This window comes from Coturnix japonica, chromosome 4 (genome assembly GCF_001577835.2).
Source record: "Coturnix japonica isolate 7356 chromosome 4, Coturnix japonica 2.1, whole genome shotgun sequence".
NCBI classification, from domain to species: domain Eukaryota; kingdom Metazoa; phylum Chordata; class Aves; order Galliformes; family Phasianidae; genus Coturnix; species Coturnix japonica.
In genome coordinates this window covers 54,740,949-54,757,649 of record NC_029519.1, presented here as the reverse complement: position 1 = coordinate 54,757,649, position 16,701 = coordinate 54,740,949, and the positions used below count along the sequence as shown (strand labels likewise).

Here is a 16,701-nt window from a genome sequence, read left to right as displayed (position 1 = left end):
AGAAATGTAACTCTCCTGTTGGAGTTTGTAAGACATCAGTATTTTTTTATTGCTAAACTAAAAAAGAAAACAAGGTCTGAAGTTTCTGTTGTTGCAAAGAAACTGCAAGAAAAGATGCCAGCCTTCCACTTAAGACACTTGACTATAAGGGGCCTCAGAGCTCTCTCCTGTGCTGCTGCACGGTTGTTAATCTGATGATTGGCTGTTAGGCAGCATTTGGCCATGAAGTGCTTGAAAATACAGACACAAGTGTCTTCTGGTCGTTTAAAAGCAGCTGAGGGCCAGGAGGAATCCTAAAGGTGCTCATCAAGAGGCAGCCTGCCTTGGTAACCTGCAGGGCTGCAGAAACCTTGATAAAAGTCTGTCATCCCCTCCAGGCTGTGCAGAAAGTTCTGTGCCAGAAGGGAGGTGTGACTCAGTGGCTCCGGTAGGGACAGAATACCAGAACCTTTGCCTGTTTCTGCTTTAACAAATAGTTGCAGCAATGCAGGAGGAGCACTGGACAACTACACTCATCAAGCAAAAACCCACACACTGCTGCATTCATAGGCTGCGCATGTGGCAGTTGAAAGAAAGCACTGTACTGTTACTGTTCTGTGTCCCGTTACTCTGGAATTAATTCAGCTAGATGTGAAGTAACTTCAAAAGATTATTCACTCATTGTGACTTTAGAGCAGTGTTTGCTGTAATGAATGGAAGCATCTTATATTATTTTATTTACATTATATCCTTTCTCAGGAACAATATCTGCATTACTGAAGACTGAGGTGAGCCAGGAATCATCAGTGTGTCAAAAGCTCCCACCTCTGTGCCAAGAAAGCTGGCTATGGGTGACATAACAGCACTTTGCGTTTTTATCATTGAATCTGATAAGATTTACAAAAACACGGCTATAGAGTTGTTTCACGCAACCCAAGTAAGGACCATTCATTAGTTTTGCTGACGTGCAGAATAGTTTTGATGTCTCTGTGCTGCCAGAACTATGAGAACTATCAAGGACAATGAATTGGAGGCTTTAATTCCACAGCACAGATTCCCAGCTGCAGCTCGTGGTCTCGCTATGTACAGGGAACTTCAGCCTAAGGACAAGGGTCTTACAACCCTTCATTTATTTTAGTAGTTGGAAATGGTCACAACTCAGTCCTTAATCTTCTGCATGTGGAAGTTATGTAAAAATTACAGCGGCCATAGACGAGATTTCATTTTGAGTTTTTATTATAAAAGTAAAATAAAAATAAGCTTTTAAAAAGCACACATTTGTTTTGGTTTTTTTTTTAAAGGAACTGATATAAAAAACTATTTACAAGTAGGAAATGCAAACCTTGATTATTTAATAAGAGGCACCAAAGATATGTTTAAATACATTATTGGAAATATACAAGATTCTCTCTTTTTTTTTTTTAAGGGTTCTTTTGTCTTCCAGAGTTGTCACTGTTGCCATCAAAGTCACTGTTTCTCTTTGCCAATGATCTTAGGAGCTTTTCCCAACTGTGCTGCAAAACTTGTGACGGGAACAGCCAGAAGCCATCCTTCTTTGATTGCTGTGTGCTTTACCTCTTCGAATTAAGTGAGCCCATATTACGCACTAATAAGGAGCGACTTTCATCTCTAAAAGAAAATCCTCACAAACCAGGTGAGCTCCGTCAGTCCATCAGCATCCAGTCAGTCCTTTGTGTTAACGTGGCGGTGGAGCCCTGGTTCTCAGACATGGCTTATATATGAGCAGTACTTGAGGAAAGAAGCAAGGGTGAGGAGTCGCTGCTGGTTCAGGTTTGTGTGTGGTTCCTCCAGTGCGTTTCTGGTTGTGAAGTTACTTCCCTCCAGCTGTGACAACACCAACGTAATTCTAAATGTCAGGGTTGTTCCTGTAACTGCATATATTGCTAAGTGAAGTTCCTAGTCGGGTATATAATTGCCTTGCACCGAGCTTTCCTGGCCATAGCCCAGGGTCATTTTGCTAAGTGTTACGGATGATTTGCTGTTCAGAGAGTCTGAGTAAGTAAAGCTCAGTTTGCGGAAGGAGGTCTCTACACCACTGTCACATGTGCTTTCAGTGTCTTGGAATTTGTGATTATAAAGTTCACCTGAGAGAGAGAGAAGGGAAATCAATTAGTTTGTTTTACTTCAGCGATGTCCTGAAAGGCCAGAAGAACGCAAACCAATAGGTGACAACTCTTGTATGAGAAAATAACTGCAGCTCTAGGTACTGCTATTGGCAGAGGCTGTGCTGTCAGCACAGGATGAATGTTTGCAGTTGAGCAGAGCACCTGAGCTGATGCACTGCTGGCAGAGATCAACTGCAGGCAGTGTTTGGGCAAGATGTGAAGCCTGGTGCTGCTGACGTTAACTCTGTCACTGCATTGGAGTCAGGACTCTGCCCCAGTGTGGTAGCAAAAAAGTGCTCTGCATCTCAGATGCATGGACTGCACAAGTGTGCAGCTCCAGGATCAGGCTCCTAAAAGTCTCCTGTTATCATAGAATCATAGTTATTTCACTTGCTGATTTGAGGCATTTGTCTTGAGCAATTTTCATCCATTTACTAAAGTGAGACTGAAATACAAAGCTGTCATCTGTGTAAGCTTCACGAAATAAGCACCTGATTTGGTTGCAAGAGAACTGGATCAGAGTTGAAGTGAATAGAACAGCAGCCGGCGCATTACAGAGCCCAGTGCTATTGTTCTGAACAGCTGTTTTCAAAAAATAACGTTTCTGGTGCAAAGCAGCAGGAACTCCCTTCCCCTTTAAGAACAGCCTGAAGAGATGCCATGTACACCCACTTCTGAAAGGTGCAAATATTTGTTACATGACTGAACAATGTACTGAGAGGTGTAAGCCGGCACAGTTAGACCAGCATGGAGTTGCTACGGTTGATTCTTTATGAGAAGTTTATGAACCCCAACCATCTGTGTTTGTATAGACTGGGTGGAAGGAAAGGGCAAGTGAAAATACAATGGGAACGTGTATAAAACTGTGAATAAATTCCTTAGTTTATCTTTTGATTCTTAAAACATCTAAGGAGTTTATGTCGGCAAATGTCAGATGCCAACTTAAGGATAAAGGAGCCAGTACTCAGTGCTGTAGTTCAGGGCTACAGTTTAAAATCATCTATTTTTCCTCTTCTGCACCTAGTAAATGTCAACTGAGAAAGCCCTACGTGGTAGGTAAGCAGCTCAGACACAACGTCTGAGGAACTCTGCTATCTATATCTGCTATATCTATCTGCTATTAGCAGTCCAAAGTGAGGAAGGAGAACTAAAAAATGTTTTAAAGGTGCTTGATGCTTGTGTTGTTAGTTTTACCTGTCTCTCCCTTCGCAAAATTGGCAAGCGATGATGAAGGAAAAGCTTCTATTGCATTGTCCTCCTGGTGAGACTGCCTCTGAGAGCTGGATAGTGCTTTCTGAATTACTTCAATAGCCTCTGTGTGATCCATCTGTCTCAAAGCAGCAATCAGCTCCTGAACTGTACCTCCAGAAATCTAAGAGAGAAGACAGCAGATGCTCAGCTTCATCCTGGCTCGCTAAAACCAAAGGGCTGTGCTGTATCACTGGGCAGGACAGCATTCACTGCACAGCTGCATGTTCTTAATAACTTGTTACAGCCACATTACCTTATAGTTATCTAGCAGAGTTTTTGAGGGTGAAGGGCTCAATCCGAAGGCATTATTAAGAATGCCAAGCCCCAGCTTTTCTGCTAGAGTAGCCCAGTTCTTGCTTGGATCAGGTGTTTCCAATAGCTTGTAAAGCTGCTGCTTGGAGCTTTCATTCAGCTCCCTCAGAGGGCCTGGGGAACAGAAAAATACATCTGTTATTTACTCAATCACACACCAGTTCATTTCTAAGCAGAAGCACAGACAAATTTAAAAGTATCTATTTTAGCATCTCTGGTACTTACTAATATATTGCTGTAATATTGGAAATGTACAAACTTGGGCCCTCGTGCCATGCTTCTGAACAGACTCATTCTAAGACCGCAGTGGTAGTGAGTGCCCCTTCTCCCTCCCCACCTCCCTCACAAGCTGCTGCAGTCACGTTCTTCTGCAAACATACTTTGGTGCTCTGCTGTTTGTTCCCAAGGGGATGTTGCCAGCTCATCTTTACAGACTTTACCTTGTGTCAGTAAGTCCTCCGAAACTGCTGCTGCTGCTATGTAGGGTTTGCCATTTAATATGTCATACACCTAAGAGAATATATTCAATTTAGTATTTCGCAAAACCTGGTTATTTGTCCATTATTTTGACAAGTTTTGGTGGTATTGTTTGTTGTACAGCACTAAATCTCTAAATGGGCATTTAAAAAAAAAAAAAAATTACAGAAAACCTGTGCATACCATGAGGGATAAACCTCAGTTCATCTCCCTTAAGCTCTGTCATCTGGCAGTTACTGCCAGGACACAGAAGCAGCCTGTGCAATAAGCGAGGGGCTGTAGCAGAAGTTAAGTGGGGAGTTAGCAGCTGTCTACAGCCAGTAATTTCAAGCAAAGCCTGGGCTAGATTTTCACCTTTTCAGTAGCACTCCCCAGCCGAGCTCCATTTGATCAGAGATGCCAGCTCCTTACATGCTCACATCATGCCAGCTGTGTGTACTTGGATACTGAAGCTCGAACCATGTAATCTAACCAATGTTTGGGTAAGACACAAAAGTCTACTTTCACTACATATCATCCAGTCTGCAGTTCTAAAGACCATGCAGCAGAGAAACTTATTACAGTGTCTCACCCTGACCTTGTAGACCCTGAACAAGCACCTTCAGGCACATGCTGCTCTGTCTGCTGTCCTCTTCCATATTGACAACCCCAATGCAACTACTTAGAAGAAATGCCTGTTCAATCCTGCTCAACAGAAGTCAGCTACTCTGAGGAGCTTTTTTCCAATACTACTTCACTGTTTCTTGTGGCTCAGTAAGTTTGTTTGTGATGCCAGTTTGGGTGCTGTAGAAATTTGTCACCATTTAAATAACTGGATGAAATTAAACGAATTGTCAGTACTAAAAGACAGCAGCCCACGTACCTCCCAGTTGGCTGCCATGTCCAGTGGTGTTGTTCCAGGTACAATCCCTTCATCATCATCATCTTTCACATCTTCTTCAACATCAAAGAGCGGCTCAAAGTTCTCAATGTGAGGATCTGCACCTGGAGAACAAGCGTGCAAGGCATTTCTAAGGAAAGGCTTTTAAGCTGTTTTACATCACGTTGTTGAAAAGCACGGTTTAAACAGCTACGTTAGAAGGTTTACAATTCAAGACTGAGAATACATATTTTAACTCCGAAAATGGTGTTTTTTTCCTAAATAAACTGAAGTGAAATGTCACAACATCCCCATGTATCATCCATTATACAGATGGGGAAGAAAAGACAAGCCGTGTGGTTAGGCCCAAAGAAAGCATCTGATGATATAAACTGACTTCCAGTTCCATTCTTGGCTCACACAGCATGTATGTGACGAAGCACTGGTGCAGGGCTTCCCTTTTGTAGTGTCAGAAAGCAGGAGTGCTATTAAAAGACCAAACACACAGCCAGAGCAGGGGGAGGCTTGGATTTCTGTCTCAATGGAGAAAATCCAGGTATTAAGGGATGAAACACAACTGAAAAAAGCATTGAAATGCACAATCAAAACCAAATTTACTGTCATGATTCAAAACTGCAGAGAAGTGGTCCCAGTTTCTATGCCTGTAAAGCAGTCCAGCCTTATCCCAACTATAAAACTGGGTCTTTTGTCTGCTTCATATTAAAAACTATCTGCAAGTACCCCAAACCTCCAAGATTGCTTGGAAGTATTTTTACTAACACAGTTTTGCTTTGCTTTTTGTAGCCATTAGATGGTGCTAAAGAGTAGCAGAGCCTCTGAAACTAGGACTTCCCAGAGGAGAAACAAACCTTTATGCTTTTAACATCTGGTATCTTTTGCTCATTATGAAGTTCACTGACTGTGTGCAACGCCTTCACCTGAACTGGCACAGTTAAAGAGAACCCTGCAACAAACACTTGACCCAATACCTGCTGCTTTGAGAACTGCTGCCAGCTTCGTAAAGCCCCTTCCAGCTGCTATGTGAAGAGGCGTTGTGCCGTCGTATGTAGTGCTGTCCACATCTGCATCACCCTAAGTATTGAAAGAGAAGAAAAATGCTATTATCTATACAGTACTGTTGCATAGAGACTTGTGTCTGCATGAACCTCACTGCTCTGCAAGCAGCACCATTCCGTGCCTGTTTGCACAAGAATTCCAATTGTCTGAAAAGAATGAATCGGAAAGTGACTACAACTGTTGGCACCAGTAACAGACAGTGGTTGTGCTCTGCAGTGCCACAGCAGGAGGCAGCTGAGTGAACCAGGTAGATACAGCTCAAAAGCCACTTTGCATCCCATAATACTAATCAGATAATAGTTCTATTATCAGATTACCCGCAGCATTTGCCGTGCACTGAGAGCTGCCTTCCTGCTGCCCTTCAGCAGAGCAGACGGGCCGGTAGCACAGCTGTACTCCATACCCAGGGGAGCTACTGCAGGTAGCTGTGGGTGTGCCCAATTAAGTGTGCTGAGATCAAGGTGTGAGAGATGAGACAAATATTTACAGATACACACAGCTATCTCTCTGCACATCTGCACACACATTCCACCGCACCCGATCAGCAACTTGTTCGGGAGTCGTTTCATTGGCTGCTGGGGTTACTCAGTGCAAATTAAGCACGGCGCAGGCAGTCAGGTCAGGGTCACCAACTATATTTCTCAGCTTACAAAAGGTTCATCAGCGGTGCTGAATGACTAATAGCAAATAAATAACATTAGCGATAACTTCGCCATTATGCTGGTTAAAGTAATCGAGTCTATAAAGAGAAACATGACTTCGGTTCCACTGAAGGCTGACATATTGAAAAAGCCTTGAAAATATGTTTCTGGGAAGACCAGGGGAAAAGAACTTCTGCCCTCACCTCGAGCAAAAGGCAGCCTGCCAAGGGGATGTTCTCCTGTTCAACAGCTAAATGCAATGCAGTTCGTCCAGATTTTTGTTCCTGAGCATTGACGTTAACTCCAGCAGCAAGCAGCAGTTTCAGACAGGACAAGCTATTGGCGATCACCACCATGTGAATTGCACTGAGACCTGCACAGAACCATTTGTGTACATTAACACTTGAACAACACAGAAATGTCACAGTGATGACTTCTTAAGCAGCTACAAAATGACTGAGTGTTACTGTATTTATCTGAGCACCTTTGCCTGTCTAAGCACCAAAAATGGTGTTAATTAAAATGTTCTTTGTGCACAAAGTTGGAATTATTTGTGTTACTGATGGGGACTAGAAACCATGCATAAAAAAAACAATCAGCTAATAGCAGGGCTGGAACAGAAGGGAAGAAGGAAGAGCTCACCTTAGAATGTTGTTGAAACATCCTGGAGAGTGACTAATGCTCGTTAAGGTCAGACAGCCCTGGCACCTCAACATTAACTGCAGCGGCTCAAAAAGAGAATCATAAAGCTTTCTATTTATAAATAAGAAGAAGAATAGACCCTCTCTGAGGAACTTAACACAGGTTTTTAATTCACATAATGACATTTTTAGGTCAGGTATTTTACTATCTACACCTAGTGCAAGAGTACTATATTCAAATGACCCGTGCCATTAAATAGTGGGAGAGTTGGGTCTCCATGGGTATTTTATAAGCTTTAAGACTCTGTGGTCCCAAAGTTCCAGAGGTGATACTTGACACAGGTCCAGAAATGCCTTTTGAGGGGATTTCATTCACTAGAGAGGAGGAAATATTTTCAGGTGGAATTTCTTTAACAGTGGTTCTGTAGGGCAGCTCAAGAGGAACGTAGCTCTTGAAATTCTGTGATATTGAAGAAGAAAAAGTTCCAATTCACACTGCAATACGGACATTGTCAACCTCTGTGTTCTGTCTAACCACAAAGCCTGCGCGTCTTTGTTCTCTTAGCTGACTGCAGGTGTGTAAAAGCCAAGGATATAATGCGCAAACCATGGAAAGATGCGACTTCCAAAGTCTGTATCTATGTAGAAAGGCTGGGCTGTCAGAAATGGTGCGGTGCTTGTCTAGGCAGTAAGTAAATGTGAAGTACAGGCACTATTGTTCCATACCTTCACCATTGGAAAGGTCGATCATTGAAGATGCCTTCTTATGCTTGAGGAGCAGACCCAGAATCTTGTCATCTCCTTCAGCAGCAGCTAAATGTAAGACAGAGTTACCGTGGCGATCCAAAAGGTTGACATTTGCTCCAGCCTTCAGCAAGTCTTCTACCACCTCTGCCTGCTTTGTGATTACTGCCAGGTGCAAGGGGGTCTGCAAGGGACAGAAGTGAGCCATGAGAAGATGAGCGGCAACTACACGCCTTTACAGAAATCGGCTGAGCCAATAAAAGCACCTCCTGTGGGGTGCTGCTCCACTTTTAATGCTGGCGCAGGTGAAAAACTTCTGTACATTTTCTTCTGCTGTATAATACAGATAGGGTTTCTACTTAGTGGAAATAAAAGCCACCTCACTGGTGTCAGCAGTCAGACCTGAGGAGGAAGGCAGACATTGCCTGCTCTGTGCACTGGGGGACTAACCTGGCTGTTTGTCATGCAAGGGACTTGGGAAATGAGAATCCCTGTACTCCCAGAGGCAGTAATAACCCTGTTTACAGCTGCCCCCTGCCAAGCTCCTGCCACAGAAGGAGCGCACACACTTTATAGAGCCTGTTCAGCTCCGCCTCCGCAACTGAACCATACTCTAATTTTGCTCCTAAAAGTTCCCAGCCACAGGTTTAGGATCTCCTTATCCTTCAAAACAGCTACATACAAAAAGCAGAAAAAACTCGCAGTTCTGTTTGTCAAAGCTCAGAGTGCACAACGTCATCGAGCTGATACTGTTTGCCTGGTTCCCATCTCTGCACAGACACCCGCAGCACTGAGGCTCTCAGGCTGAGATTTCAGGCTTTTCCAAAGGTTAACTGTATTCTGCATCCTCGTCAGTAAGAAGCTTCACCAATCACAAAGTATACACTGAACAGTGAGGCACTGCAGTGCTTTGGGAAATCCTATTCCTCACAATAAAACAATCTGAAAAACACAGAAGATTCTATCTCCATATCATTATTTTTATATTTACAGATGACTGTAAAAAAGGAACTAATTTCAGCTCTATACAATAAGCTTGTGTTTGTCAGTGGAAACGCCAATGTATTTGCAATTAATTACTTGAATTTATACAACAAAGCATGATTCATCTTTCAGAGTATCTGTGCAGAAGAAAACCTTAGACTCAACCTGCATTTCCTCCCATCACTGGCTTAAGGTTAAAGTGGAAGGTAGAACAGCTGGAGAAGTCTGGTAGTTTGAGATTTATTTCTTGTATGGGGCACAGTTTTACTTCCTGTTTCTGTTAAACAGAGGGCACAGAAATTCAATTCAGAATCTTCTTGCTTTCATCACCTTCCACATTTCGAACTTCCTTTATGCGAACACAAAAACGAAACATGAAAGAGAAGAAAGAAGTCGCAATAAAGCCTCTGAGATTATCTGCACAGAATGAAGCCTTGGCTTTACCGTTTACAGCTTGGTGCTGAACAGAAAGAAATGGCACCAATCTCACAAGTGCTCTGTGTGCCATCCAGCTGGGTGCCTTTAGGACAACGGAATGGTGCGCATGGCTGAAAAGAGCTCCTTGTACTGGCAAGTTTTCACAGCTCTTTTTAAAGCCCATCTAAGTTGCAGCAGAAGAAGCTCAGTCTGTGTTACAGATAAGGAGATAATTGTGCTGGGCTGCTGACAGTTACTTCCCTGCTGGGTAAAAGACGTGCTTTTTTGTGTGCTTTAAATGTTACACTGTGAGCCAAGAAACAAAAGAGAAACCTTGGTGCTCATACAGCGGGCACAAGGACCTTCTAGGCTACAGAAAGACACAGCTGCTACAAGCTTCTTCAGCAACTCAATCATGACCCTGAGTTGTCCTGCATTACAAAGTTTGAAAGATCCCAAAGTCGCCACATCTCTGGTTTAATAATAGAGGAGCCACATAATGAAAATACAAACTGAAGAATTCAGTAGGATTTGGGGCTGTTCTATGATAAACAAATGGAGACATTTCTCTTAACACCAAGGCAGTTAGGAATTAACAGAGGAAAAAGCACACCCTTGTTCTTCCACCTCCTTACAGCATGTCACCGCGTTCTTCTGTCTGTGCAGTTCTAAACCTGTTTGCCTCACTATCTGATCTGGGCTCATTCTGATGAATAGAAGGACAATAGGACAGTAAGGAGTACAGTGTTTGCTGGCTGAATGATCCCCATCAGTTACACCACCACAACATCATACCTGATAAAGGTCGTTTCTCATGTTGATAATGTTGTTATAATTCATATCTGGCATCACTTCCAAGAGGTTTTTAACCAGTTCTCTATGAAGGTGGATAATTGACAAATGCAGGACGCTGAAACAAAATAACAGATCAGCATTGTCACTGTATTCTCAAAGGTATGATACAAAGATGGGGCTGTACATTTGACTATTAGAAGTCATGGCCGACACCTCAAATCGAGTGAGAAGTGAGCTGTGTGTAACCCTTCAGTCACAGAAGGAGATGCAGGATGGTTTCTGCTGGTCCTAACTATGACCTTGCTACTAGTCCAACAAATAAAAGCTTTGTATCACAAAGAAATGTCTCAGAACCTGTTCAAAATACCCAGATCCTTCACTGTTTCTTTTCCTGTTTGGAATTACTCAGCACACTGGCATCTCTTCCTGTCAAAGCCTTCCTCCAGAATTTCCACGGCCTCATCTGCTACCCAGGCAGATTTTCCCTCGGAGGTTCCCCTCTCCCCAGGCTGTAGGTTTTTCTTGTTTCAGTTTTCAAGCAAAATGACTCAGGGCTCAAGACCAGTGACCAACTGACCCAGGATCTGCAACAGTGACCAAAGGTGTCTCACTTGCTAAAGGAAAAACGTGCTGAGGGACATGAGCGACTCTGTGTTTTAATACTCTCTGACTCCATGAGATCAGTACTCTGAATGCAGTAACAGCCAGCACTGCTGTAAGAATACTCTGATCACAGATTAACATTAACATAGGTATCAAAGCCTTCACACAACACACAGGATCTCTACAAAGGTATTTTCATTCCCTGCAGACTGTCCCCATGAAAGATGCGCAAAACTGTTGTCAATAATGTTTTTTAACAGCTTCAGCAAAAAACGCGCAGTCTTTGTCATATGTTTGTAAGGATTACAATGAAAGTTACAGGGAACTGATTCATAAATCTTGGAATTTTGGTTTTCTCTTAAACAGCTCCTGTGACACAGCTGGCAGATGGCTGCCAGAACTTTGGTTTGCTCCATAGCTGCAGAGCGATTTGTATGCACTGCACGCTCACAGTCTAACTCCTTCCCAGGAGAAAAGCAACACAAACTCGAGACTCACACACTTGCAGGTACTTCTTGATCCAGGAAAAATAACTGTCATAGTGATTAAACTACTCTGACTTTGTTGAAATGTCCTTCAAGTCCAAATCTGGGGAACACCACAGTGACGGTTAAATGCAGGTCACTCTTACTGGGACACAGATTAATACTCTCATCATCTTCTGGGGAATTTTTTGCATTAAAAACAAACAAAACCAACAAATACACTTAGAAGCTGTATTGTCCAAAGTGCCAGCAGATTTTACTGCTAGCCCCTACCTCATCCATACACCATTTAACCTCAAAGCTTCATCAGATTGCCAGCTGGAGAGCCAAGGAATCAGTTCTCAGTGATTCTGAGTACTTAGTGCATCAGCACTCTGAGGCCTGCTTCAGTCTCTTGTGATTTTCCATCTGTTTAGAGACCTTAAGTTTTACATGGCTTCTACTGCACAAAAGACTGCAAATAAGGAAACAAGAATGATTGCACAGGGTCTGTCCACAACCCGCCAGCTAAAAAGTGACAATGGGATAATATCACTTGTTTATTCAAGAGAGATCATCCCTGCATGTGCTCAGAATCACTTCCACCAAGCTTGGTTTTAAATAACCACTAATAATCTGTGTCTCACTGTATTTCAGTCTGAGTCCCACGCAATCTGCACAGCACCCTTTGGTATCAGTAGGAGAAAAGCAACAAGGACTCTTAGCTATTATTTCTACTTCGCCCAGTGCATCCAGAACTTAAAATTCCCTATGAAGAATGAAGGACTTGCACAGAACAAAAAGCAGGGCACACTCTGCAGCACAAAGCTGGTCATCTCCATCAGCTGTGTCCCATGGCACAAACGCAGCAATCCATGCTCAGCACTGATCTCCCAGACAGCACGAAGGAGAACGATGCTCATTTGATTAGCGGTGCTGCAGTCCCTGATCAGCGCCCACAGCAGATGGAATGCTGACACACTCTGCTGCCAAAGACTGAACTCTCCTGTCGCTAAGTCCTTGCCAGCACTGACTTACTTGTCTCCATTGTCATCCTGGACAGCAGTGAGATGGCGCTGAACAGCGAGCAGCATCCTCACATCTCCAGTTATAGCATAATCAAAGAGAGCGTTGCAGTGACGCTTGGCAAGCTGCATTGCCTTCTCCAGGAACAGACCATCTGCAACACAAATGTTTGTCTTCATTAGCTTGGTTGTCTTCCCTGTGGCAGCACCTTCTTTTGGCACAGGTTTGTGCTGCCACAGAAATACGAAGTGCAAATCACCACACATTCATTATTTACCGATTGGCTGAGATGGGTTGTTAATTACACCTGAGAGGAAAGGACAGAGGGAATGAGTCTCTTGGAAGGAAATGGGGCACACGCTGAGCACTCGGGCAGCAGGAATCCTGAGAACAGCCCAGCTCTGGAAGCTACCTGTGGTTTGAGTGGCACTGATAATTCCATTAACGTGCATTTGTGTGCAGAGAACAAAAGGAGCAGAAACTTGGAACTGCTCAGATACAAGTGACAGGCAAAGACTCTTGTCCATAAAGCACTTACAAGAACATCCCACATAGCTCTGACTGATTTCAACTGGAGCAAACTGAGGCACAAGAAGCCTAAGAGACCTATGGGAAAGAAAGGCTGAGGGAACTGGGCTTGTTTAGCTTAGAGAAGGCTCTGGGGAGACCTCATTGTGGCCTTCCAATACTTGAAGGGAGCATATAAACAGGAGGGGGAACAGCTGTTTACAAGGGTGGATAGTGATAGAACAAGGGGGAATGGTTTAAACTGAGACAGGGGAGGTTTATTTTAGAGATTAGGAGGAAGTTTTTCACCCAGAGGGTGCTGATGCACTAGAACAGGTTGTCCAAGGAGGTTGTGGATGCCCCATCCCTGCAGGCATTAAAGGCCAGGCTGGATATGGCTCTGGGCAGCCTGGTCTGATGGTTGGTGGCCCTGCACACAGCAGGGGCCTTGAAACTGGATGGTCATTGTGGTCCTTTTCAACCCAGGCCATTCTGTGGTTCTATGATTCTATCAAATGTTGTACAGAAACTCACAGAGAAAATACGGCATAAATGCAGAGCTTTGTGTCATCCCCCCAGCCTGAATGAGGCACTCTGTCCTACTGTACAGGGGCACTCGTAACTGAGGGATGCCACTGGCTGCTCTGCCAGTACTTTGTGGTTCTGTATTGGCAGAGACTAGTGAGAATGAAACAGATAAACTTTGAAACCACAGTCCTTATTCTGAGAAGTGGTATCATCTGAAACCAGCCTATATTCTGAGCAAACTCAAGTTTCTATGAAAGCAAGGTTAGGAATCGCTAACAGCAAACGGGTGAAATAGACGATATCATTTACATAGGGCTCACATAGGGAGGGAACACATCGGGATTTCCAGCTACACAAGACTAACGTTTCAGTCTTACCTAGATGTGTACCCCTACTGACATGAACACAGAATTTCTATATGCCAAAGGCTAACCCAGCTACCCATGAAGTTTATTTTTACATCTTCGAGATCACTGTGGCTCCCAGACTGTATGCATAGGCTGATACATTTTTACTTGTTATTTACTCCTTAACACTAAGTAATAGGATTCAATAGATGCTGTATTCAGGATATACATCCAACATAAAATGCTGGGCCTCTCTGGTTTCAAGCACGCAGAAAAAAACACCACATCCCTCTACCCCAATTGCTGACTTTTTAATGTGATGAGAAGCACGGTTACTCAAATCCTTTAAAACAGTAATTATTCATGTTAAAAAACCCACAGCTACACCAACTATAGCACTACATGCTGTAGTCTCCCAGGCAAAGAAAATGTTGCTGCCTGAGAAAGGGTGATTTGTTTTGTGGACTTTATAACCCTACTGCTGAACCACTCCTACTGACTATTCCTGTCTTCCTCCCCTTTTTGTTCACTGGTTGGTTGCATAAAAGGCTTTGTTACCCAAAACACGTCATTTTCCTATGTATTTGCTGTATGGAAACAGAGGATAGGTTTACATTTTATACTCAAACCTTTAAGGCTACTTTGCATACAATTTTAAAGCAGAACTGCAGGGAAGGCCAGCACAACGATCACACAGACCTTCCTTATTCATTAAAGCCTACCAAAAATGAAAAGGCACTGAACTGTGTACGTTGAATTGCATTCTGCGTGTGGTCACTGCTTTCAGTCAATGTCATACAGGTTTATTATAGCTCAGCTATCTCACCTCCTTGATGGACCGGGGAATACCCAGTGGCAGTATGAAGGTGTAGGATGATCTACCAGCCTATGTACAAGGAAGGATCTCAGATTCTAGAGAGCTGAACTGCTCTTCCCTCCTCAAAGAAAAATTATCATGATTTCAAAACAGGGAGCAGACATTCATGGAGTTTGCAAGACTTAACACCAGCTTTGCCCTCTACCACAAATATCATCTGCCTATTGTTCACTTACCCTGGCAACCACACTTTGCTTTGTTTCCTTCATCTTTACAGCACAAAGAAGTATCCTCTTTCTCCTCATTATGACCAGAGGTTCTGCACTCATTCTTCTCCATAGTTTCCACTTTCACATCATGCTTTGTGTCCCATTTGTCACTTTGTTTATCAGAGCTCTCTTCATGTTTTTCAACTGTGCTACTTGACAGCTCTTCAAACAGAAATAAATACCATTAGTGTTCAATACTCCCACTTTTCTATTGTTCAAGCAACAAAGCTCAACAAGTAAAAGCTAAACCCTAAAAGAACTCAAGATAAAAATTTCCTTAGACATCGAGGTTATCTTTAAACACTCATAAACCACAATACTACGGATACCAACTCACAGGGACAGACGGAGCAACATAACTCACTGCAGTGATTATTTTCTGTTCTGTTTTCATCAGTCTTTGTTTTAAAGATAACCTTTCACATATCTAAAACAGACACACAACCCTTCAAAAGAACATCGATCCAAGTCTGAAGTACTGCCAATCTACTGGAATTAATCACATTTGTTTTCCCTGACAGCAAATTCATCCCTGAGACTTTGGAAATAACTACAGAATATTCACTGAAATTATTTCTCTGTTTTAGGAAGACGGGACTGTCCTTATCATTGCTCCAATCTTTCCATACACTGTAACGTTACTTTTTTTTTTACTACAGTGTAGTACCAGACTGCAGCAACAAAAGAAGATGCTTTTTCTCTGGTCAAGTCTTGGGCCATCTCTTGCAGCAGCAAAAGGGCTGTTGCTCAAAACATAGAGTGAATGTATAAAGCACACAGAGGTAAACCGCTGATTGCTTCACAGAAGTTAGTGATTAAAAAGAAGACACACACATACGTAAGGTGGACTTTGACATTACTGAAAAGAAGCAGAGCAGTGTAACATACGTGAACCTCTCAGTCACTGGAGGTTCTAGGAAAGGGACTGGTTCTAGGGGAAAAGCTCATTCCCCACAGCACATTTAGTTCAACCTGCATAACATCTGCTCATACTGTAGAAGAAAAAGACAGGCAAACTCAATTCAACTGCTGAAAGAATTACATCTTCAGGGTTACCATGTTTCATTCCGGCATTGGACTTCGTTGTGCCAGGGTGGAAATGCATTCCTCCAAAAGCAGGGTAACCATAGGAAGGATAACTGAACCCTGCAGGTAGGAAGAAGATGAAGAATTAATAGAATTATATCCCAAAGCAATGAAAACAACATCTTGAAGAACACCAAGACTAAAGAACTGAAATGTTATTTCCTACATACTTTGCATTTCACAGAATCATAGAGTACTTTGAGTTGAAGGGACCCGATAAGGACCACTGAGTCCAACTGCAGGCCAGGACACACATACACATGTAACATCACAAGTATGCTGCGTTATGATTCAAGTCATTGTGGTTACCACAGATTTGTGTTCAGTTGTTGCATTGTCGATGTGCTGGCAGCAGTGCACGTAACAATTTGACAACTGCTGCTTCTCCCCCTCCTTTAAAGAAGGGCTACAAAGGTACTGCGGCTCAGATGACATTTGCTTATCTACATCATTAATGCTGTGCTGCAAGAAATCGAAGCACTGCTCTTATGATCCTGCATCTCAGATATGCTCTGAGTTCAACAGACAGAGCACAGCATGCAATTTAGTAATTAATATCTCAATCATTTTAATAATTCTTCATGTTACCAGGGTTAATTAGCTAAACTCCACCCATGGTTCTAGTAATAACCATGAACTTGTTTAATTTTAACTCAGACTCCAGCTAGAAAGGTGTTTTCTGTGACTTAAAGCTTCAAAGAAGAAGAAAAAAGTCACCAGGAGCAGCATAACCAAGCAGAACTGAAATGGA

General features: G+C 42.9%; 2 protein-coding genes across 5 annotated transcripts in view; one reads left to right on the top strand and one right to left on the bottom strand.

Annotated features, from left to right (window-relative positions):
• MANBA (mannosidase beta) overlaps positions 1-1,717 on the top strand; it is a 50,379-nt gene extending 48,662 nt beyond the window's left edge. For 2 of the 3 annotated variants that reach the window (XR_004307056.1, XR_004307055.1), the window contains one exon: positions 739-1,717. The gene's annotated coding sequence lies outside the window, so the exon portion shown is untranslated. The remainder of the gene's footprint in view (positions 1-738) is intronic. The other variant, XR_001555116.2, reaches the window with a different exon arrangement.
• The window catches only part of NFKB1 (nuclear factor kappa B subunit 1), a 53,955-nt gene continuing 38,456 nt past the window's right edge, over positions 1,203-16,701 (bottom strand). For both annotated transcript variants that reach the window (XM_015862092.2, XM_015862093.2), the window contains exons 13-24: positions 15,921-16,010; positions 14,832-15,026; positions 12,409-12,550; positions 10,304-10,418; positions 8,090-8,291; positions 6,926-7,095; positions 5,994-6,096; positions 5,008-5,129; positions 4,109-4,178; positions 3,610-3,782; positions 3,300-3,477; positions 1,203-2,084 (exon numbers count right to left, since the gene is read on the bottom strand). In XM_015862092.2, the coding sequence (XP_015717578.1) occupies positions 1,897-2,084; positions 3,300-3,477; positions 3,610-3,782; positions 4,109-4,178; positions 5,008-5,129; positions 5,994-6,096; positions 6,926-7,095; positions 8,090-8,291; positions 10,304-10,418; positions 12,409-12,550; positions 14,832-15,026; positions 15,921-16,010 (1,748 nt within the window). In that variant the 3' untranslated portion in view covers positions 1,203-1,896. The remainder of the gene's footprint in view (positions 2,085-3,299; positions 3,478-3,609; positions 3,783-4,108; positions 4,179-5,007; positions 5,130-5,993; positions 6,097-6,925; positions 7,096-8,089; positions 8,292-10,303; positions 10,419-12,408; positions 12,551-14,831; positions 15,027-15,920; positions 16,011-16,701) is intronic.